The following is a 24210-nucleotide window of genomic DNA, read 5'->3' as shown; positions in this document are numbered from 1 at the left end:
CAAATTTCCCAGTTCTTCCATGACCTGCACACTCACCAGACATTGAGCATGTTAAAAGATGCTCTGGATTGACGTGTACTACAGCGTATTCCAGTTCCCGACAATATCCAGCAACTTCTCACAGCCATTGAAGAGGAGAGGGACAACATTCCACAGGCCACAATCAACAGCCTGATCAACTCTATGCATGAGCCAAATGGTGGTCACACCAGATACTGAATGGTTTTCTGATCCACGCCCTACTCTTTTTTTCAAGGTGTCTGTGACCAAAAAATGCCTATTTGTTTTCCCAGTCATGTGAAATCCATAGATTAGGGCCTTGTGAATTTATTTAAATTGACTGATTTCCTTATATGAACTATAACTCAGTACAATATTGTATGTTGCGTTCATATTTTTGTTCAGGTAACTTTGAGTCACCTTAATGGAGTGCAGATTAAAACATGGTAAATTAAAACACACCTAAAAATCTTGTCATGACTGCATTTTCACAGACCCTGGGTCTGAGTGAATGATTTGCTGCTCTTGTGCAGGGAAATTCATTAACATTTCGATTTTTTTAACACCTCTCATTTGAAATGCTAACAGTCCCCATGGTTTAAACCCCCCTTCCCCTCCAAATTTGCCAATTACCCACTGATATGTATAAAGGGCCCTGCAAGAAGGTGGTAAATAAGAGGGCCGTTTGAAAGGTGGTTATATAAACATTGCCTCCTATTTTTAACAGGTATTTTAAACTAGGTGGTTCGAGCCCTGAATGCTGATTGGCTGACAGCCGTTGTATATCAGACCGTATACCATGGGTATGACAAAACTATTTATTTTTACTGCTCCATTTACGTTGGTAACCAGTTTATAATAGCAATAAGGTACCTCTGGGGTTTGATATATGGCCAATATACCACAGCTAAGGGCTGATCTTACTACGACTCATCACGGAGTTCCTGACACAGCCCTTAGCCTTGGTATATTGGCCATATACCACACCTCCTCGGGCCTTATTGTTTAAATACACCACATCTTCTGTCTGAAATGTGTGTGTTTGGTCACATACTTTAATGGAATCCCCAGATATCAAATTATAACTATGTTATATCCTGGATAAACAGGGAATGGTGTATAGAGTTAATAATTAAATAATGATTTATAGTAGCTATGTAATTTTGGGAAATTGGCTGGTGATTATCCCACAGTACGGTATTGACTCGTGAACTAGCTAGCTAGTACTTTACGTTTCAGACTAGACATCGAAAGGTGAAACGGGATTGGCTACTTCTTTGGTCACATGTTACTTTCGCCCAATTAGCTTTCAGAAAGTGCTGTTCAGGTGTGTGTGTAGTCATTTCTGCTCCTCAGCGAGGAGAGTTGGAGCGAAGCGTCGCTGAATTGGTAAGTCTAGAAGGATGTTTTATTTGGAGTGTTTTACAACGATGCACATTATATTCAGATTGATTAAATGATTACCACCGTCCCTATGAACATGATTTAGGCAACTATATTACCGGTGACACTCATTTGCCGTTGTACGAATTACGTCTCGCAAGCTAACGTTAGCCTAGCAGCAGCCCTCTTTGTTCAGAACGCTCTCTCAGCTCGAACCACAAGCAAGGCAGCACGTCGTAAGGCACCATGCTAGCGACCTAACGTTATATTATTTAGAAAAACAATAATTTACGCGGATAGGAATAGAAAGCAAATGCAGGATTTTGTCCATCGTTTTAAGTATGATTTCCTATATAGCTATGGCTAGTCAACGTTGGCTACAATGCGAGGACACGACCATCTTGGGCTAGCCACGCTAGCTAACGTGACGCTCATTGAATGTTATCACAATATCATGGCGATCACATATGGCATTTTATATTTAACTATCTATATATACCCACATAGTTAGCAGTCTAATCGTGGTGTGACTAGTGCAGGGGGCATATTCCAGGCTGGCGCACTGAATTAAGGCTTGAAATTAAAATGGCGTCTGTCAGGATTCTCTTAGCCAGCAGATCCTACCCACTTGCTTACAGCAACACTGGGGTCAGACAGCGTTCCTGTGTAGATAAAGACACCACAGAGCCCGCGCCAAATATTGCTCTATATGCTGAATTGTCACATTGTTCAACTGGTAGTTTTTCAGGAAAACTGTCATTTTCCTCCTCAGGAAGCATAAGCCACAGCAGCCATTTTGGAATATCAGTGTGAGCCAATTGGCTCCTTTGTCGTTCAAGTGACATGCCATTCTATAATGGTTACTGCTAACTAGCATGAAGACAAACATCCGTTTACTTAAAACCAAGCAGTCATTCAGTCTTCTTGGTGTAACAGTTGGGATAATGGGACAATTTGGTGTACAACCAGTTATCATCCCAGGATTGAGGTGTGTTTACCCTCTCTGGGATATGTGGGACGATAGCGTCCCACCTCACCTTCAGCCAGAGAAAGTGCAGGGTGCCAAATTCAAAACAACAATCTCATAATTAAAATTCCTCAAGCATACAAGTATTTTACACAATTTCAGAGATAAAATTCTCGTTAATCCAACCAGTGTCTGATATTTTTTTTTTTTTACACCGAAACCTCCACAATCGATTGTTAGGTCACCACCAACTCACAGAAAAACAGCCATTTTTCCAGCCAAAGAGTAGTCACAAAAAGCACAAATAGAGAAAAATAATCACAATTATTTCAGCATACATACATCAGCATGTATGTTTTGTTTGATCAAGTGCATATTTATATAAAAAAATCTCATTTTACATTGACGCGGTAAGTTCAGTTGTTCTAAAACATGCAGTGATTTTTCAATATACAGAAATACTCATGAAAAGTATTATACATGGAAGTAGAGGTACCTCTCCTTAATGCAACCACTGTCAGATTTTTTTAAAGCTTTGCGGAAAAAGCAAACCATGCAATAATCTGAGTACAGCGTTCAGACCACAAAGCAGCCAATAAGATATTTCCGTCAGAAATAGCATTATAAATATTCACTCACCTTTGATCTTCATCAGAATGCACTCCCAGGAATCCCAGTTCCACAAATGTTTGATTTGTTCAATAAAGTTCATTTATGTCCAAATAGCTTCTTTTGTTAGGGCGTTTGGTAAACAAATCCAAACGCGCGTTCAGATCCAGCCGAACGTCGGACAAAAAGTTCCGTTACAGTTCGTAGAAACTTGTCAAACCAAGTATAGAATCAATCTTTGGGATGTTTTTTATCATAAATGTTCAATAATGTTCCAACCGGAGAATTCTTATGTCTGTAGAAAAGCAATTGAACGACCGCTAACTCTCTCGTGACCATGCGTCAGACCCTGTGGCACTCTGCCAGACACCTGGCTCAATCCCCTCATTCGCCACCACCTCACAGTAGAAGCCCCAAACAAAGTTCTAAAGACTGTTGACATCTAGTGGAAGCCTTAGGAAGTGCAATATGACCCCATTTACACTGTATATTGGAATGGCAAAGAGTTGAAAAAATCTACAAACCTCATATTTCCCACTTCCTGGTTGGATTTTTCTCTGGTTTTCTGAGTTCTGTTATACTCGCAGACATCATTCAAACAGTTTTAGAAACTTCAGTGTTTACTATCCAATACTACTAATAATATGCATATATTAGCATCTGGGACAGAGTAACAGGCAGTTTACTCTGGGAACCTTATTCATCCAAGCTACTCTATACTGCCCCCCCTGTCACCAAGAAGTTAACCAAGCATAAGGTGCCTTAAAGTACTTGAATTTGGTATTTTTTACATTTTTATTTTACCTTTTATTTAACCAGGCAAGTCGGTTAAGAACAAATTCTTATTTTCAATGACGGCCTGGGAACAGTGGTTAACTGCCTGTTCAGGGGCAGAACGACAGATTTGTACCTTGTCAGCTCAGGGGTTTGAACTCGCAACCTTCCGGTTACTAGTCCAATGCTCTAACCACTAGGCTACCCTGCCCCGGTACTCTGAAAAACTACTCGAATACCTTCGAAATCAGATGTTTTCTCAGGTTGGTACTCGTAAAAGTACTTTAATTAAATTGAGAGAACAGAAAATGCTCATATGTTTATGAAATATCAAATGGCAGGCAAATTTAGATCTAATCCTGCCTATTGTGCATAGCAGAATGTTTTTGCGGTCTTTTATTTCAGCTCATGAAACATGGGACCCACGATTTACTTATTGCATTTTTATATTTTTGGTCATTATATATTACCCACTTTTTTTGTTTGTTTTTATATCCACATCACTGGACCCAACCAACCCACACTGTGTAAAGTGCAACAAATACATCAGACTGATATTGCGAGCATTCGTGAATCAGTCATGAAGAGCTATATGAAGGGGGAAAGACAAAGTGCTGCATCCTGCGCTGGCGGCAGTTCAACATTGTGACATTTTCCTCTGCAACAACCTCCAGACTTTTGTTGCCAATCGCCTCATTCACAGGCTCCTGCCGTTCACATGCCGTTTTCCTCACACAGCCATTCCAAATAGCGACACTAAAGCAGCCAGTCAAAAGCAAGACACTTTTCCTTAGCTATGAACTTCTTGCTCCTATTTGAGACGCAGACGTCCCAACTAGATATCAGGAAATGCAAATGTGCTACGCTACATGCTAATAGCACTCGTTAAAACTCAAACGTTCATTAAAATACACATGCAGGGTATCAAATTAAAGCTACACTCGTTGTGAATCCAGGCCACGAGTCAGATTTTTAAAGTGCTTTTCGGCGAAAGCATGAGAAGCTATTATCTGATAGCATGTAACACCCCAAAAGACCCACAGGGGACGTAAACAAAATAATTAGCATAGTCGGCGCTACACAAAACGCACAAATAAAATATAATAAAACATTCATTACCTTTGACCATCTTCTTTGTTGGCACTCCTAGATGTCCCATAAACATCACTATTGGGTCTTTTTTTCGATTAAATATGTCCATATATAGCCTAGATATCGTTCTATGAAGATTGTGTGATCCAGGAAAAAAGAGTGTTTTATAACGTAACGTCATTTTTTTAAATTAAAAAAGTTGATGATAAACTTTCACAAAACACTTCGAAATACCTTTGTAATGCAACTTTAGGTATTAGTAAACATTAATAAGCGATCAAATTCATCATAAGGCGATGTATTTTCTATAGCTGTGCCTCTGGAAATGATGTCCGGATAAATCTCCACCAAATAATCCGGTCGGAGACCGGAAGAAATGTGATGCCTCGTGTCCGTTTGACAAAGAAACAATTCGTAGGCAAATGACGAGACTGTTGACATCGTGTGGAAGCTGTAGGTACTGCAACCTCTGCTCCATTTAATGTGGTTCACGTTTAACAATGGGTTGAAGTGGCGCACGGATATATTTTCCCATTTTCAGTGATCAGATTTTCCTGCGCTTTTCGATGAAACGCAAGTTCTGTTATAGCCACAGCCGTGATTTAACCAGTTTTATAAACGTCTGAGTGTTTTCTATCCACACATACTAATCATATGCATATACTATATTCCTGGCATGAGTAGCAGGGCGCTGTAATGTTGTGCGATTTTTAACAGAATGTTCGAAGAAGTAGGGGGTAGGAGCAACAGGTTAAGTAGATGCCCAATAATAATATAAGTCATTAAGCTGGAATTGTGGAGTAAATTGTGTCCGTAGGCATGTCAAACCCTGCTCATCACTACTCAAGTTACATCAGTACTCACTTACCACCATGTATGTAGTGAAACAACACAGTAGAACTTGTAAGGTAGTGATGAATAGTCGGCTGTTTTTTTCATGAGGTTGTGGCGATACACCGCTATCTGGTGGTGATGAGGAATGATTGCCTAATAGAAACTATTACAAATTGATGGTCATTGAAAACAAATATTACTGCTTGGAAAAGTACTTAAGTCCTTATTCATTTGACTGCATCAATAGATGGCGTGCCATGAAAAGGGTACATGCTGAATCAGGGGATGATGGAAAACAATCAACACCCTTTTTGTGTGAATATTGTTTTGATTCTGATCTTTAAAAAAAAAAAGTGTGGCTTGTTTTCCATCCTCATGAAGTTATGGTACTTGGCTAGGCCCTGGGTTGGTAGAGCCACGGCAATGTTTTTTTCACAGCTAGTCATGTAGTTAGCTAGCTATCGGGCCTGGATGCCAGTCTCTTTCTGCCATAGATACTATTACATTACGAGAGGGGCTATGTCATAAACCTTCAATGTGACAGAAAGTACCGGTAATGGCAGCCATTTTGGTCAGGGAGAAATCCAAACCAGTCACTTCTCAGTATTGTTGTCGTCTACTAGAGGTCGACCGATAATGATTTTTTTTTCAACGCTGATGCCGATTATTGGATGACCAAAAAAGCAGATGCCGATTTAATCGGTCAATTTTATTTATTTGTAATGACAATTACAACAATAGTGAATGAACACTTATTTTAACTTAATATAATACATTAATAAAATCTATTTAGCCTCAAATAAATAATGACACGTGTTCAATTTGGTTGAAATAGTGCAAAAACAAAGTATTGGAGAAGAAAGTAAAAGTGCAATGTGCTAAGGTTTAAGTTCCTTGCGCAGAACATGAGAACACATGACAGCCGGTGGTTCCTTTTAACATGAGTCTTCAATATTCCCAGGGAATAAATTTTAGGTTGTAGTTATTATAGGACTATTTCCCTCTATACCATTTGTATTTCATTTACCTTTGACTATTGGATGTTCTTATAGGCACTTAAGTATTGCCAGTGTAACCGTAGCTTCCGTCCCTCTCCTCGCTCCTCCCTGGGCTCGAACCAGGAACACAACGACAACAGCCTCCCTCGAAGCAGCGTTACCCATGCAGAGCAAGGGGAACAACTACTCCAAGGCTCAGAGCGAGTGACGTTTGAAACGCTATTAGCGCGCGCTAACTAGTTAGCCATTTCACTTTGGTTACACTAGCCTCATCTTGGGAGTTGATAGGCTTGAAGTCATAAACGGTGCAATGCTTGACGCACAACGAAGAGCTGCTGGCAAAACACACGAAAGTGCTGTTTGAATGAATGTTTACACGCCTGCTTCTGCCTACCACCGCTCAGTCAGATACTAAGATACCTGTATGCTCAGTCAGATTATATGCAACGCAGGACACGCTAGATAATATCATCAACCATGTGTAGTTAACTAGTGATTATGATTGATTGTTTTTTATAAGATAAGTTTAACTAGCTAGCAACTTACCTTGGCTAACTGCATTCGTGTAACAGGCAGTTTCCTTGTGGAGTGCAACGAGAGAGGCAGGTCGTTATTGCGTTGGACAAGTTAACTGTAAGGTTGCAAGATTGGATCCCCCGAGCTGACACGGTGAAAATCTGTTGTTCTGCCCCTGAACAGGCAGTTAACCCACCATTCCTAGGCTGTCGTTGAAAATAAGAATGTGTTCTAAACTGACTTGCCTAGTTAAATAAAGGTGTAATAAAAAAATTCTGCAAAACCGGTGTCCAAAAATACAGATTTCCGACTGTTATGAAAACTTGAAATCGGCCATTCCAAATAATCGGTTGACCTCTATTGTCTATTTCCATCGCTAGTTGTAGGTGGAACGTTTAAATTTGGAGAATGCTCCTTTAAATCCATGGTTGCTCCATGAGATAATCCAACAATGTATAAGCCGCCATGTAAGAGTATCTTTGTCTTCTCTCATTGAGCAAAACAGGTGAGTGTCATTCAAAGTGACGCTTTATTTCTGCTTTGCTCACGACGTGCAGAACTTTGGACACCCACCCGCCTTGAACAATGAGAGACAAAAATACTCTTAAGATGGCGGCATATACATTGTTATACCTCTGAGCAAGAATGTATGTAATTTAAAATCGGTGCATTTTCTAAATTCAAATGTTTCTTCCGCAGGTAGCGATGGGTTTAGAGAAGACTTTGGTGAATTGGGCATGTTGAAAAATTGTAACGTAACGACTGTATGGAAGCATTCACATATAGCCACCATTACAATGCTAGTTTCCTGAATAGAGGGATTTGACACATGATAGAAATTATCAGTTTGGTTGTGTACCTTGAATTACTTCTCAGCCAGGTTTACTGTCAGAACTGAGCGACTCAAGACGTGGGGTACTGCCAGTTTCTAACTGATGTCAACTGCAATGAACTGTTTGTAGATTTTAACTGCAGTGCGCTCATGTGTTAACTACATTTTGGCTTTAGGACTGTGCATGTACTGCAGGTCTGTCTGGTAACTGATAACCTTTACCTCATCTTTCCGAAATGTACACTGGCTCTGAAATGTTAATTTCAAACTAGCGGCTAACTGAAGAACCATGTTTTTTTTAGGCCATTATTGCTCTCGGAGTCATACTGGTATACAGGGGCAGTAGCCCAATTTATCTTCCTTGGTAGAGCTACATTTTAGTCACTAACATATCTGGCATCTGCTCCTGCAGGACTGATTCATAATCAAACTGATTGAATCATTGTTTTGAAAGTAGATGCTGATGGTGCCTCTAAGGATTGTGCTACAGTTGTGTCCTGGCACTGCTTCAGCCCTGGTCCAACTTCTCCCGTCTTTTATTTTTGGGAGGAAGAATGCGACCGGTGTCCTGCTCATCTGTAGGCCTACAATGATGGCACTGCCTATTTTTTTTAAAAATGAACAATGGTGATATCACACCACCTTTGGCGCTGGGTTTTATACAGGGAGGCTCAAAACATGAGAAACATTTTAGCGCAACTTTGTCCAATAACGATGCTCATTGAGTCCTATTTTTCCCCTCCCCCATTCCGTGCCTACTGAACACAACCCAGGTTTGCAACAGGCTACAGTAGGAACAACCTTGTTACTGCTGTTTCAGCACACTTAGCCTATGGGTAATTTCGTGGTATCTGAAACTCCTGTGTAAATTGTTTCAAGCAGTCAATGTGCATAGTTGTTGGTTTGTTAAACTTAGAAATCAATGGTTTGTTTGGTATACATTTTAAAGTGAAAAATTGGAGTTTGTAATTCCTTTAGCATGGAATTTCCCTTGTCATGCAAAGCCACCTTTCACTTTAGGGAGGTGCATCCTTAGGTCTGTTCAGAGAAATTCCTATGTTCTGTTACCCTTTTGCTAAAATAAAAACATCTTCTACTCTAGGGGAATCTGGCATCCTTTTATTGCTTTGCTCATTTTAAGCATGTCCCTTTTTTTGTTCTCAGCAGAACCAAGCAGCAGTGTTGGTGTTCTCTCAGGAAGGACCTGTTCTTGTATCACTGCCATATACACAGGATCGAAGACTCTAAAGCAACTATGGTACCGCTTTTCTTATACACTCATTTTTAGGAAGGCTATTTTGTGTAAACACGTTCTATTTGGTAGTGAACATGGAGCACTTTAATTTTACTAGCCTCACCACTATAATAATTTGCCTCTGCAAGCAATCAACTGTATTTGTCTGACATAATTGATTGAGAAGATTATTTGTAAGTGAACAAGGACACGGCATACAAGTAGACCTATAAAAAAAATGATTCCATCAAATGTCCATTGTAAGGGTAATTCAGGTTGCTGCCAGTCAACTGCCCTGGGCATTTCAAACACATGCTCCTGCTTGCATTTGATTGCACTCCTCTAATTGTACATGAGTCTCACCCAGCAGTAGTCCATGGATGATTATGTAAGGACAGTGAAAGCTGACTAAGTAAAATGACTGTATTTTGAGGATTACAGTGGGGTAAAGGTTATCACAATATGATTGATTCTTCCTATCAAAGCCACTTACTGACTACAATTGTGACCTGCTGAAGTCAATTCCTTAAAATAACTCCTCTATTCCGGTCCAGCCTCCTCCCCTGCGCCACCGCTCCATGCGTATCTTCATGAACGATGACCGCCACGTGATGGCCAAGCACTCCGCTGTGTACCCCACACAGGAGGAGCTGGAGGGTGTGCAGAACATGGTGTCCCACACGGAGCGCGCCCTCAAGGCTGTCTCTGACTGGCTGGACGAGCAGGAAAAGGTGGTCAAGTCTGCACCAGACGGAACCGATTCCGATAAAGAAAGGTAAGTGGAAAGTTGTGTTCAAAATGGTGCGTGGGGTACAAAATGTCAGTTGCGTAGTAATACATTTTGCGCCATCAAGGCTGGAGTGTTGGTGAAGGCAGCATCACTTTCAGCTTTGAATTTCAAAGGTAATTGACCTGGGTATCCATGTCTCCTCTGCCAGTGAGCCCAAGGTGTCGGAACAGGCCACACGGTCCCTGCGTGGGGTGATGAGGGTGGGCCTGGTGGCCAAGGGCTTGCTGCTGAAGGGGGACCTGGACCTGGAGCTGGTCCTTCTGTGTAAGGACAAACCCACCATCACCCTGCTGAAGAACGTGGCAGATAACCTGGCTGTGCAACTCAAGGTGAGTCCATTCACCCTCGAGTGTTTTCTGTGTCTTCATATTCAGTTGGCTTTGAAGTTGAATTTGTTCTTTCGAGAATATACTCTCCTGCATCATTTCAGTTGTGGGGTGATGCGTTCATTTGAGAGGACTGGTCACAACTGAATTCAGTAGCAAATAGGTTTTTTTAATGCTTGGGGGTACATGACCTTGACTCCTTGGTGGGATAGCCACTACATGGCTATTGTATTAACAATTCCTCCTGTTCTACCTGGCAGACCATCACAGAGGACAAGTATGAGGTCACTCAGGTCATCCGTGAAGCCACCATCGTAATCAAGAGCACCAAGGAGCCTCCCCTGACCCTGACTATCAACATGACGTCCCCCCTGGTCCGCGAGGAGGTGGAGAAACAGGCTGCCGGAGGTAGGCTGCCATAACAGGGGCAGATGGTTCACTAGCGCCCCCTTAGGCAGGGAGACTAAACAGGCAGGCAGCCAGTCTAGACAGATATTGTTTATTGGGCCTTCAATGGAGCTAGGGGATATGTGGGAACTGTCATGTAATGAAACCGTGCTATGTTTATAGCTCTTTAGACTCTCGTAGTTCCATGTAATGTGATGTACATTTTTGATGGCCCAATACACAGTATAGAAAGGCTAGTTACTGACTGAAAAGGGTTTTCTATTCCCTATGGAGTCCAGACATTAACTATATGAAGGCTTACTGAGAATAACAAAAAAAAAAAACACCACTTTGTTTGCATGTTTTATACTGAACACTGAACAGTTTGCATTGCAGCAAAAATGAGTTGCAAAGTGTTGTCAAGTGTTCTGGTTACTAGACCCAGCAGTGGGCTATTGACTAATGTTCATCAGCAGGGAGGACACGGGTTACAGATAACGCCAGGGGCTCTTTGACTCTGCATGGCTGAATGTCACTTCTCCCAGTCACAGTCAAAATCAGGGGACAACTGTGATCAGTCTTTGTAAATCCAATCCATGGGGGTGTGTCCGAAGCAGAGGGAGTCATAAGTTCAATAATAAATACAAGAAATACCTACAGTGCCCTCTGTAATTATTGGCACAGTGAAGCATTTTTACATTTATTTTGGCTCTAATTATTTGAGGAAGTTAGATGCACATATTATACCACTCCAAAATACTAACCTCCCCTGTTAATGTAATTGGTTGGGGTTTGCATATCTTGGGGATATATTTGTGCGTTTTAACTTTCTCTCATTCACTATTCATTCAGGATTATCCATAATTATGGTAGCATCCATATTAATGTAGAAGTGTTTAGAAATGTATTCTTATTTATAATAAAGTTTACTCCGAAATGACATTATTTACCATAAATTTCTATTGGGCACAAAATAATCTGAAACGCAACAAACCTAACAGAAATGCATCCAACAAATGTCGAGTTGCGTGCTATGAGTCATTGCGTGCTATGAGTATGGGACCAAGTACTAAACTTTGAACTACTTTTATACACAAATGAATTTGTACTAAAAGTGCTGTAATTTCTATACGGTTCACCCGGTATAGATACCCTCAAAGACAAGCTGATGGTCTGCTCTTTAACCTTGTAGTCAATGTTGGATTTCAAATCCAAATGTTTGGAGTATAGAGTCAAAAGAAGACAAATTTCTTCACTTTCCCAATTACGGAGGGCACTGTATATTATGAGAAAGGGTACTAGTCGGTGGTGGCCCATGTTCCCTCAGACGTTCTGAACAGGAAGTTGGATGTACCCACCAGGCATCAACCTAGCCTTATCTATAACTGTGTCAACATTGAAGCCCGGTTTGGCTCTTGAAGGCCATCAGTTTTGCTGCAGTGTGGACTTGTTTTGATAATTTTGTGCATCTGATTCTCTCTGTCAAGCCTTCTAGTTTGTCAATTTTTAGGGACGCTGGACCTTTGACCAACTGGACGCTCTCTGTCTCGGAAGGGGCTAAGCAGTACACCCAGTATAGGGGTGAAGGGGAGGGGCTCTACCTCTCATTGTTATAGCAAAGCACTCAGACTTCATAACTGGGCTGAGGCATACGAGTTGACATTGAGTTAACATAATGGAGACAACTTCCCTTTTGATAATTCACTCCCACTGTAATCTTACATCCATACACATTTTTCTCCATATAGGCCTACTTGGAGTGATCTTAAGAAATCACCCACTTAACAGCAGTTTCTGAAGTGGGTTGAAGTTATATATCTTTAGTGTAATTGCAGTTTCACTGAGAGGTTCAGACCATCAAGTTCTCCAGGTGGGGGGGGGGGTCCCCCTCCCCTTCCCTGTCCTGCCTGTGGTTTGGGAAAGCTGCCTACTCCCCCTGGCCGTGTGACAGAACCCCCCTTGGTCAAACTGTACCTTGTCTTCTTATTCCGCCCGCCAATAGAAACGCTATCAGTCAACGATCCACCGGATGTTCTGGACAGGCAGAAATGCCTTACTGCCTTGGCGTCTCTTCGCCACGCCAAGTGGTTCCAGGTTTGCATCTTGTCTTTATTTGTCTTAAAGTAGTTCAGTTTTTTTTCTACATTTGACGCAGTTTCTTTCTTTGGTCGTTTTTTCTGTTTTTTATTTTTAAATGTCCTTTCGAAGTGTATCTATCACCTGTAGTAGACTTCTTACTCTGTGGTTTTATAGCGTTTCCAAGGAAACCTTTGTCATTACCTTGTAGAGATGCTCTGCTGACTTAACAGGTTTGATTGCAGTGTCATTGAAAATGTTCAATGCTGCTTTTAGAAAGGACGTTCAACAATCCCCTCAAAGCAACCGTTGTCTTAAACCACTGCTTAATTTTGATCAGAGATGTGGAACTAACTTGCTACACTCGGGTGCAATATTTCTCAAATATTATCAATCTATCAATCGACAACCCTTTTCTGTACTATCATTGTGTTGAGGTTGATTCCTCATTGTGGACTATGTTGATTCTTAGTCATCATAGTGAACTGTCATCTCTCGCTCTTAACTGTAAGCGCTCCATCTCTGCAGCCTGTTCTTGTAGAGTGTAGGCTCCAATCCCCCATGCTCTGGCTGTTTCAGCTTTCTGTGTGCCACAAAAAAGGAATATTGCACCTTAGTTAGAAAATGTACATTCACTATTCCGTCTTCTGTGGCCTCATTTATAAACGTTGCTTATGACAAAATATGACCCAAAACATGTGTGCACCAAAGTTGGCAATAATTAAAAATACTCTCCTCCCACGAACTTCAGACCATGCATAAGCACAGTTTCTAGTGGTTGAAGTATTACATTGCAAGGTGAAAGTGGTAGCCTTGTGCTAATGGGGAATATGACTCTTACTCACGAATAATGCCAAAATCTGCCATTAGCGAGAAGAGCGAAATCTTTTTATTTTCTTTGCATTCTAAAATAAAATCCTATTTCACTTACATGATCATTGCAGAGTAAATTCTTCACCTTTTCTGACTCGTGATTTTAGGCTACTTGCGAATGGTCTATAGGCCTACAAGTTACTATAGGCTACCATTCTTCCCATCGCTCATTTCATTTGACTTACGTCACAGTAGTAAATAAGCTATTTCAAGTATTTTGCTGTGTGATCCATTCCAAAACGCTGTTTAACAGTAGAACAGACTGATCACCTTTTCATCGACGTTTGTAGGCTAGGCCTATGTCTGAATACTGTAATGTCAAATTTCTCTAGACATTTAATTTCGAAGCAAAATACATACAACATAACCATTACATAATACATTCCTCAACATTTCTGGCCATGTTAAGATGGTTGAGTTCATATTCCTGAAGTAGCCATATAACAAATTACCATGTCACATCTAATTTAATTGGGCCAATTAGATGTGCTATTTATAATGTCATGTTTTTAGTCTGCATCCAACAGGAGAATTGAACAGATGAACAGACAGTTGATCTACTGAAATGTGTAGGCCTACGGTCATTTTTTTATTTTATTAGAGTAGGTATCGTTTCAGAACTTGTGGACATTGCTACATATTTATGTTTGTGGGGAGAAAGTCAATGCGAAACATTATTGCATTCAACGATCTGTTTACAGGTCTACAACAATTTGCAATTGATTTTGTCATTCAGATACTGCAAAAGAAAACATTCTGCCAACACACGACAAGTTCGCTATTGCTATTTAGATACTGTCTTTGCCTATTTCCAATTCTAGTATACAGCAAATAAGGGCATTGTCACCATAAAATGTGAAATATGGGTGTTTCTCAGGTGGACTTATCCTGCTCGTTAACGCGCACACTTGTTTACATTTTTATGACTGGTCTGATTTCTAATGGGGAAAATGCATATGTTTGACATGTTCAAAGTTTATATAAAGCCATTTTTGTCCGTGCGTGGTCTTTTCAGAAATGGTGCAAATATTTACTGTTAAATTCACGCAATGGTTATAAATGAGGCCCCTGGTATATACCCCATACAATAACCTTTAGAGCTACTGTAAGGTATCACCACTCATTAAACTAAGCACATTATAAATACTGTCATTGTCCTACATTTTTCCATGTCAGCATTTGTCTTTACATTGACTCCCCTTCTCCCTCTAATCATTTAACAGAATCACAAGTTGACACATTTGATACGGAGCTGCAAGAAGCACAATTACTCAACAATCACCACCCTGTCAGACGTATTACAGCACCACTGATCAAATCTGCTTTTTACTTCACACAAATGGAGTTGTCTATTAAATTCAATAACCACATCTGCAGAAGAACAAATATCACATTCATGCTGCACTTTTCCCATACTGTACCACAATAATGACAAAGCAGAGCCGTTCGTCTGTGTGGCTTTTTGATGTAGCTGCTGCTTCGTGTTTTTGTGAGTTCTTGTTTGACTAAGGCTCCCTCTCCCTCCTCCCCCTCCCTGCTTGTGTCTCCAGGCCAGGGCCAACGGGCTGAGGTCCTGCGTCATTGTCATCCGCATCCTGAGGGACCTGTGCTCCCGCGTCCCCACTTGGGCCCCACTGCATGGATGGGTGAGTCACCAGCAGCATTTTCTGCCAGCTGGTTCGTCGAACACCCCCTGATTCCTGACATTTGGTTTGAGAAATGTCATTCTAATTACAGTGGTCGGGTTTGATGTGTAAGATGTTAATTTATTTAAGGGGCTTAGTACATCAAACTGCAACAATTTCTTATTTACAGCCTTTTTATCCAATTTGCCAAACATCTGGACAAAATACAAACATGAACAATTCATTCCCTTCACCCCTTCTAGCCAATAGAGCTGCTGTGTGAGAAGGCAATTGGCACAGGGAACCGGCCAATGGGGGCAGGAGAGGCTCTGCGAAGAGTTTTGGAGTGTCTGGCTTCTGGAATCCTCATGGCTGGTGAGTAGTCTCAAAGCGAAGACAGCGGCGAAGACATGTCCTCCCACCTCTGCTTAATTAATATAGTAGTAATTCCACATCACAAGCCAAAAGATGTCATAATTTGCCTGTTGGTTTTTAGATGGTGCTGGAATCTGTGATCCATGTGAGAAGGAGCTGACAGATGCTATTGGCCACCTGGACCTCCAGCAGAGGGAGGACCTCACACAGAGTGCCCAGGTGAGTCACATCTACACCCACAGGGCCTACCGAGTGGGGCAGTGGTCTAAGGCACTGCATCGCAGTTGCTAACTGTACCCCTAGAGATCCTGGTTCGAGTCCAGACCGGGAGACCCAGCTGCGCACAATTGGCCCAGCGTCGTCCGGGTTAGGGGAGGGTTTGGCTGGCAGGGATGTCCTTGTCCCATCACGCTTTAGCGACTCCTGTGGCAGACCGGGCGTGCACATCGCCAGGTGTGCTGTTTTTCCTCCGACACATTGCTGCACTGCTTCTGGGTTAAGCAGGCATTGTGTCAAGAAGCAGTGCAGCTTGGTTGGGTCGCGTTTCGGGGGACGAGTCCGTCCGGGAGTTGCAGCAATGAGACAAGATTAACTACCAATTGGATACCGCAAAATTGGGGAGAATTTTTTTTGTGTGTTTTCTACACCAACGACAGGGTGTGATTATGGTGAATGAACATGTGATTTCTTTCCATCTGTTTTCAGCATGCCTTAAGGCTGTCTGCCTTCGGACAGCTTCACAAAGTTCTAGGGATGGACCCCCTTCCTTCCAAAATGCCCCGGAAACCCAGGAGCGAGACCCCCATTGACTATACAGGTAAGCCAGGCTGCAGACGTGTGCATACAACTTAGTGTCCATATTTTGAAAGGCTCAGCAGTCCCTGTGTTTTTGTTGCAGTCCAAATCCCCCCCAGTACAACCTACGCCCCACCAATGAAGAGGCCTATCGAGGAGGAGGAAGGAGGGGAGGACAAAAGTCCAAACAAGAAAAAAAAGAAGCTGCAAAAGAAATGTAGGTGTTGCTTAGTTCTTCCTGTTCTTCACAGTTCTTCAGTGTTGTCATGCAAATTCAGCTACTCTTTTTAATTTCCCCCTTGGCTGGACCCAAAATTTTAAGTGGCAGTGTTTTTAATCCTAATCTTCACTAGCCCCAGATGAGAAGTCGGAGCCTCCCCAGGCCATGAATGCTCTGATGAGGCTGAACCAGCTGAAGCCTGGCCTGCAGTATAAACTCCTCTCCCAAACTGGCCCGGTGCACGTACCAGTCTTCACCATGGCTGTGGAAGTGGACGGCAAGAGCTTTGAAGCCTCAGGCCCATCCAAACGCACTGCCAAGCTTCACGTTGCTGTCAAGGTGAGTGGGTGTATGGTGTAGATGTTCTAAGCGTTTGGTGTGTTGTCGTGAAATCAGAGGATTGTAACTATTGTCTGCTGCGCTTCACATATTTTCTTTTCCAATCTTTTGCCTGGCCCAATCATAGGTCCTCCAGGATATGGGCCTCCCCACAGGTGTGGAGCTGAAGACTGCTGAGCCAGTGAAGACTGAGGTGGCAACGGCCATTGTGGAGGAGGTGAAACCCTGCATCACTCCCATCGCAATGGACACCGCAGCCACAGGGGCGGACAGCGTGGAGGCCACAGACGGTGCAGAGGTATGGGTCCTCGGAGTAGAACTCAAAACAATGTTTTTGGACACTAGGCTCGGTTTTGACTCCAGTTTTGTTGTATTGGTCTTGTTTACAGAGAAATGTCTGTTTTTCTTTGTCTTAGAGTGCTCGTCAACAGGGACCAATCCTGACCAAACATGGGAAGAACCCTGTGATGGAGCTAAACGAGAAGCGGCGCGGCCTCAAGTATGAGCTCATCTCAGAGACCGGAGGCAGCCACGACAAACGCTTCGTCATGGAGGTTAGTGTCTTAGGAGTGGAATAAGTGCCCATCCACCCTGCAACCAGACTGATGCCTTTTTTAGAATCAAACAGTAGATATCCAGCTGCTTCAATGATTGGAGGAGTTTACTTTATTTGCACCAAATCTCAATTTCATGTACATTTTAGAGGTATCTTTTTTTCAACTTAAAAAAAAATATATATTGGTTTTGAGAATTTACCCCTGCATCACTATACTGAGATACTTTGTCGTTTCTAACATTACATTTGGGTGTTTTTGGAGTTTTGTTTATCTGTGGCTCCCATACTGCAGAACGAGCAACAAGGAAGTATATTGGTGAGGTACATTTCTCAAAACAGTGTCTGGACACTTATATAGCAACATACAATTTTAAATCTCAAATTTTGTTCAAATAAAGGTAACTTGACCTTTTTTAAACATTGACAATAACACGAGCTTGGCTTTGACACATTCTTGGTCCCATGCTTTACCCTGTTCTTGCCTGAGTCTATGTATTGACCTGTCTTTCCTCCTGTTCCAGGTGGAGATAGACGAACAGAAGTTCCAAGGGACTGGATCCAATAAGAAGGTGGCCAAGGCCTATGCTGCCTTGGCAGCCCTGGACAAACTCTTCCCAGAGGGCTCTGTGACTGAGGCAGCCAAGAAGAAGAAACTCCCAATGGTAAGATTCCTTCTGTCTTACTGTATATATGTGCTTGCTATTGTTTGTAAAATATATTAACTGAGTAATTATGGTTGCTGCTGACCTGTCTGTCAATTTAGTCCTCTCGTGTTTGCTCCAACAGCATGGGTTTGGCATGATGGGTGACCCGACTGGTGACCCGGCAGCCACTCCCAGGGGCAGAGGTAGAGGGCGTGGCAGGGGGAGGGGCCGAGGGTTCAATAATGGTGGCAGCTATGGTCAAGGTAAAACAGCTATATGCTACCTACAGTGCCCTCAAAGTATTCACACCCCTTTACTTTCTCCACATTTTGTTACAGCCTGAATTTAAAATGTATTAAATGTATTTTGTCACTGGCCAACACACATTGCCCTAATGTACAATTATTATTTTTTTTTTATAAAATAAAATTACTGCCCCATCTCTGTACCCCGCCCCGCACAAGCAATTATTTGTTAGGTTCCTAAGTATAGCAGTGAATTTCGAACAGTTTCAACCACAAAGACCAGGGAGGTTTTCCAATGACTCGCAAAGAAGGGCACTTATTGGTAGATGTTTTTTTTTTTTAAGCAGACACTAAATATCTCTGAGCATGGTGAAGTTGTTAATTACACTTTGGATGGCGTATCAATACACCCAGTCACTACAAAGATAGTGTTTCTTCCCAACTCAGTTGCCAGAGAGGAGGGAAACCGCTCAGGGATTTCACCAAGGCCAATGGTAACTTTAAAATGGGTAGAGTTTAATGGCTGTGATAGGAGTAACTGAGGATGGGTCAACATTGTAGTTACTCCACAACACTAACCTAATTGACATTTAAAAGGAAGCCTGTACAAAGTTTAAAAATATTCTAAAACATGCATCCTGTTTGCAGCAAGGCACTAAACTAATACTGCAAAATAATGTGGCAAAGCAATTAACTCTTTGTCCTGAATACAGTGTGTTATGTTTGGGGTAAATCCAATACAGAGTAACACCATATTTTCAAACGCAGTGGTGGCTGCATCATGGGGCGGCAGGGTAGCCTAGTGGTTAGAGCGTTGGACTAGCAACCGGAAGGTGGCAAGTTCAAATCCCCGAGCTGACAAGGTACAAATCTGGCATTCTGCCCCTGAACAGGCAGTTAACCCACTGTTCCTAGGCTGTCATTGAAAATAAGAATTTGTTCTTAACTGACTTGCCTTGTAAAAAAAATATATAAAAAAATCATGTTATGGATATTCTTGTAATCTTTAAGAACTGGGTTTTTCAGGATAAAAAAGAAACTGAGTGGAGCTAAGCACAAACAAAATCTTAGAGAAAAACCTGGTTGACTTCTTTCGCTCAGGCAGTGGGAGGTGATGGCAGGACAATAACCGAACATACAAGGCCAATTAAGCACAGGAGTTGCTTATCAAGAAGACATTGAATGTTCCGGAGTTGCCTAGTTACAGATTTGACTTAAATCAGCTTGTAAATCTTTGGCAAGATTTGAAAATTGCTTTCTAACAAGTGACCAACCACAAACTTGAGAGCTTGAATAAAAAAAACTATGAAATGTGCAAATATTGTACAATCCAGGTGTGTAAAGCTCTTAGACTTACCCAGAAAGACTCTCAGCTGTAATTACTGCCAAAGGTGATTCTAACATGTATTGACCCAGGGGTGAGAATATTTATGTAAATTAGTGTGTATATATATTTTTTTCTTGGGGGGGGGGGTCCATAAACATGTTTTGCCTTTGTCATTATGGGTGATTGTGTGTAGACTGTCAGGTCAGAAAAACAAATATTTTTCATTCGGGCTCTAATACAATAAAATGTGGAGTAAGTCATGGGGTATGAGTACTTTCTGAAGGCACTACATGCAATTATTGTGTATTCTGTCCCTGAATTTACTTTATGCTGTAAATACTGTTTTTCAACATTAAATGGTAGGCAGCATCTCACGTCAGCTGAGAAATGTAATGGTTGGTTTGCTTAACTCTTCAGGTGGCTATGGAAGTTATGGATATGGGAACAATGGAAACTCTGGTGGCTATAGTGAGTATTGATTTTCCCTTATCCTCATCTTCCAATCCCTGGAATAGTCTTGCGACTCAGTCTGGTTTTCATTTGATATGTCCACCTTTATCATGAGGACACTACAAGAGGGTTTCTCACTCTACTCGCATTGTAAGATAAGCAGAAGTTCAGTGTGGTTTGATCAGAGCACAACATGCTCAGCCATCTTGGTGGAGAGTTAGTGGCATACATCTGGAGGTCTCCAACAATACAAGATCTGGAAATCTTATTTAAAAATCTATAATCAAAGTATATTTTTGTTTTGGAGAGTATGCCATTGAATGTCATCTAAACAAACTACCAAAGAAGGAACTTGAGTGCTCTTATTCCTGGTTCGATTATGATTTTACATTTCTCTGCTTTGTTAAGCCACAGGACTCAATCTATATCACTTTGACAACCCCCCCCCCCCCCCCTACCAGCAGCCTGTTCTGAGGAAACACCTTCTTGAGCGTGACAGGAGCAGAGAAATCTAAAAGTCACAACAAACAAAAAAAGAAGTTTTGAAAACAATTTGACCAAGTCATTGACACATGCCACTTTTTATGGCAAAAAACCAAACCAATCTAATTCAATTTTTCCTTCTCTGCTCTGTCTCATTCTTTAGGTGACTTTGTCTCAGACTGCTATGGCTACCACGAGTTTGCGACATAGATCATCCCAATCTTTTAAATCAAAACAAAATGTAGAGAAAGAGGAGCAAACTATAGTGTTCCTGCAACATGAACTCCAATCACTCCCCTGGGAAAAAACTCCCTTTGCTTAACCGCTACGACTCATGTCCCAACGCCTAGAGAGATGGGAGGCCAGTGAGTGCTTGTTGCCTTTGGTCACCTTCCATACCCTCTGCCAACCCTGGGACGTACCTGGACACCTGGATATGCCAAAAGCCACAGGCACACTTTCCCAATAGACTGCCTTCCTTAGTGGAATTGAGACCAGAGCATTATGGTTGGCTGATGGATAATGGCCCACTGTGATGACATGCACATTGGAGTGGGTCAGACTGGGGAGATTGATCCCATTGTGGCCATCTGTCTTGAATGTCTACACACACAAAAAAGTTATTTCTTATGTGAACGGTCTTATTTCATTTTGTTGTCTGAAAATGTATTATCAATCACCTCATTGTCAATGTTTTTATTTTATTTAGCATCTTGTTATGAGAACATGAGGCTGCTTTGAATATTTGCAGTTTTTTTATTAAAATGTCAGAATTGCTAAATTGTGGCTATTGATGCATGATGGTGGTTACATGCTAGTCTTACTTTGAAAATGATAACGTTCACAATGCCCCTCATTTACCTCACACGTGAGGCACCTTTAGGCATGAAAGAACCACAGCGTTGTTGATACTTGCACAAGACTGATTTTGACATTCTGCGTTATGATTGTGAAGTAAAAATAGTCTTGTATGTTTTTAAAAAATAAATGTGATATCCCATACAATAATGTGGTACTACAATTTTAGTGAAACACTTCACTTTCTTGAAAATGCAATGTATTAATCTTCACAAGCATGGGTGTGACAGCAGTAGAACTCTACAAAACCCCCTCTTAATTTCATGCCTCTTTCTTTTAGATTATTACAATAGTGGAGCAAATGGTGGGGCTGCGGCTGCTGGCACCGTTACTGAAGTCGCTGCGGCCAGCACTACAGGCGTGACAGCTACAGGAACCTATGGTTCATACTACCAGAATGATGGGGGCTACTCCACCCCATCTCCAGCTCCCAAAGCCCCTGTCAAAAAGGAGGCCAAGTCTACCTTCCCTGGACCGCCAGGTGTTGGTGGGGGGGCCCAAGGGGCCTACCAGACCACCCCTGGCCAGAGTGCCTATAACCAGTATGGCCAGGGCTATGGGCAAGGCAATAAGACCTTCAATCAAAACCAGGCAGGAGTTTATCCTTACAGCACTGCCTACCCCAGCCAGGTGACAGGCAGCACTGTTGCCAGCCAAGACTACAGTTACGACGGTAAGATGGATTTTCGGCACAGGGAATCACAAGTTCAACGTACCCTAAACTCTTGATAAAACAGCTTCACTAATCAACTTCCTCTTCCATAGGTTACGGAAATCAGTCAAATTACAACGCACAGGCAGGAGCCAACCAGAGCTATGGTGCAAATCCAGCACCATACCACAACCCAGTAGGATACGGCAGGGGAGACCCCACCGTGAACTACCAGTACAGATAGACTGAATCCGCTCTCTGCATACTCCCAACTGAGCCCCACAGTACCACCCCACAACCCTGTCACAAGTGTTCTCCAAAGAAGCGATGGTGGCTGTTCTGTGATCCATGGTTTTTCCATGTCTAAGTGCATTTTGGTTATTTAAAAAAAAAAGTAATAAACTGGACTTATTAGTTGGCAGCTCCCCACAGCTGTATCAAATGGTCTTTCATCAGTTTGGTCAGTGTTCAAGCTTGTATTTTATTTGTATGCACTCTACCAATTTCCCCTCCCCCATATCACTACCACCCAAAAAGAGGGAATGACACACCACTTCTTTTTTTTTTCCCAGCTATGATTTTATTTCTGTCAATACACAAACAGTTAACTATGTTGACCACTAGTTGTTTTTGGCTGATTTGTTTAAATTTTCATTTTACAATACAATGGGCCTGGAGAACTGCTTGCTTGTTGACGTATTTGCTTGTAATTTTAGACATTTATTTTTCAATGTTTTAGTTGACGTATTTCTGTAGTTTTAACTCCAACAAATAATTTTGGAAATGACTAGGAAGAGATTTTTAAATGTCAATTACATTTCTGGTCAAAGTAGATTTGGTGGTTGGGATGATTTAATTTTTTCTCAGAACTGTGTATAAGAAAGTGGTGTTTGTATCAATAAAGGACTTTTATTTTGGAGGAAAGTAACTTGTGTCGACCAAGCATTTCACTTCATGAAAGAGGCTCTCTACTAACCTTACGTTCCCTCCCAGATATCAGAAAATACATTGAAGTCAATATTGTGCAATGAAATGTTACATTTGTCCTTTTGGAGACGCTCCCATCCAGAGTGATTTAAGAACATTCATCTTGTTTTATTTCACCTTTATTTAACCAGGTAGGCAAGTTGAGAACAAGTTCTCATTTACAATTGCGACCTGGCCAAGATAAAGCATAGCAGTGTGAGCATACAGAGTTACACATGGAGTAAAACAAACAGTCAATAATACAGTATAAACAAGTCTAAATACGACGTGAGCAAATGAGGTGAGATAAGGGAGGTAAAGGCAAAAAAAGGCCATGGTGTCAAAGTAAATACAACATAGCAAGTAAAACACTGCAATGGTAGATTTGCAATGGAAGAATGTGCAAAGTAGAAATAAAAATAACGGGGTGCAAAGGAGCAAAATAAATTAAATACAGTAGGGAAAGAGGTAGTTGTTTGGGGCCAAACCACAGGTGGGCTATGTACAGTTGCAGCAATCTGAGCTGCTCTGACAGTTGGTGCCCAAAGCTAGTGAGGGAGATAAGTGCCTCCAGTTTCAGAGATTTTTGTAGTTCCTTCCAGTCATTGGCAGCAGAGAACTGGAAGGAGAGGCGGCCAAAGAAAGAATTGGTTTTGGGGGTGACCAGAGAGATATACCTGCTGGAGCGTGTGCTACAGGTGGGAGATGCTATGGTGACCAGCGAGCTGAGACAAGGGGGGACTTTACCTAGCAGGGTCCTGTAGATGACATGGAGCCAGTGGGTTTGGCGACGAGTATGAAGCGAGGGCCAGCCAACGAGAGCGTACAATGGTGGGTAGTATATGGGGCTTTGGTGACAAAACGGATTGCACTGTGATAGACTGCATCCAATTTGTTCTGTAGGGCATTGGAGGCTATCCTGCAAATGACATCGCCAAAGTCGAGGACCGGTAGGATAGTAAGTTCCACAAGGGTATGCCTGGC

General features: G+C 41.9%; 1 protein-coding gene across 4 annotated transcripts; it reads left to right on the top strand.

Moving 5' to 3' along the window:
• The first annotated feature begins 1279 nt into the window (after positions 1 to 1279).
• Positions 1280 to 23188, top strand: LOC109893431 (interleukin enhancer-binding factor 3 homolog). Of its 4 annotated transcripts, none has more exons than XR_004210420.1 (19): positions 1280 to 1389; positions 9170 to 9263; positions 9794 to 10014; positions 10178 to 10358; positions 10616 to 10763; positions 12745 to 12836; positions 15242 to 15337; positions 15580 to 15691; positions 15813 to 15910; positions 16397 to 16508; positions 16590 to 16703; positions 16840 to 17045; positions 17173 to 17343; positions 17462 to 17599; positions 18123 to 18263; positions 18388 to 18508; positions 20235 to 20285; positions 20914 to 22281; positions 22374 to 23188. XR_004210420.1 is itself a non-coding variant. In XM_020486652.2 (19 exons), the coding sequence occupies exons 2-19, from the start codon at positions 9261 to 9263 to the stop codon at positions 22502 to 22504; spliced, it is 2529 nt and encodes an 842-aa protein (XP_020342241.1). In that variant the 5' UTR covers positions 1280 to 1389; positions 9170 to 9260; the 3' UTR covers positions 22505 to 23188. The 4 variants fall into 4 exon arrangements, 2 of the variants coding, with proteins under 2 accessions (XP_020342241.1, XP_020342242.1); XM_020486652.2 differs by having other exon boundaries at positions 21889 to 22281; XR_004210421.1 differs by having other exon boundaries at positions 1297 to 1389; positions 9173 to 9263.
• The last annotated feature ends 1022 nt before the right edge of the window (positions 23189 to 24210 follow it).

Source organism: Oncorhynchus kisutch, linkage group LG6 (assembly GCF_002021735.2).
Source record: "Oncorhynchus kisutch isolate 150728-3 linkage group LG6, Okis_V2, whole genome shotgun sequence".
NCBI classification, from domain to species: domain Eukaryota; kingdom Metazoa; phylum Chordata; class Actinopteri; order Salmoniformes; family Salmonidae; genus Oncorhynchus; species Oncorhynchus kisutch.
Note: the sequence above shows the minus strand (reverse complement) of the source record. Positions and strands in the feature narration are given on the sequence as shown.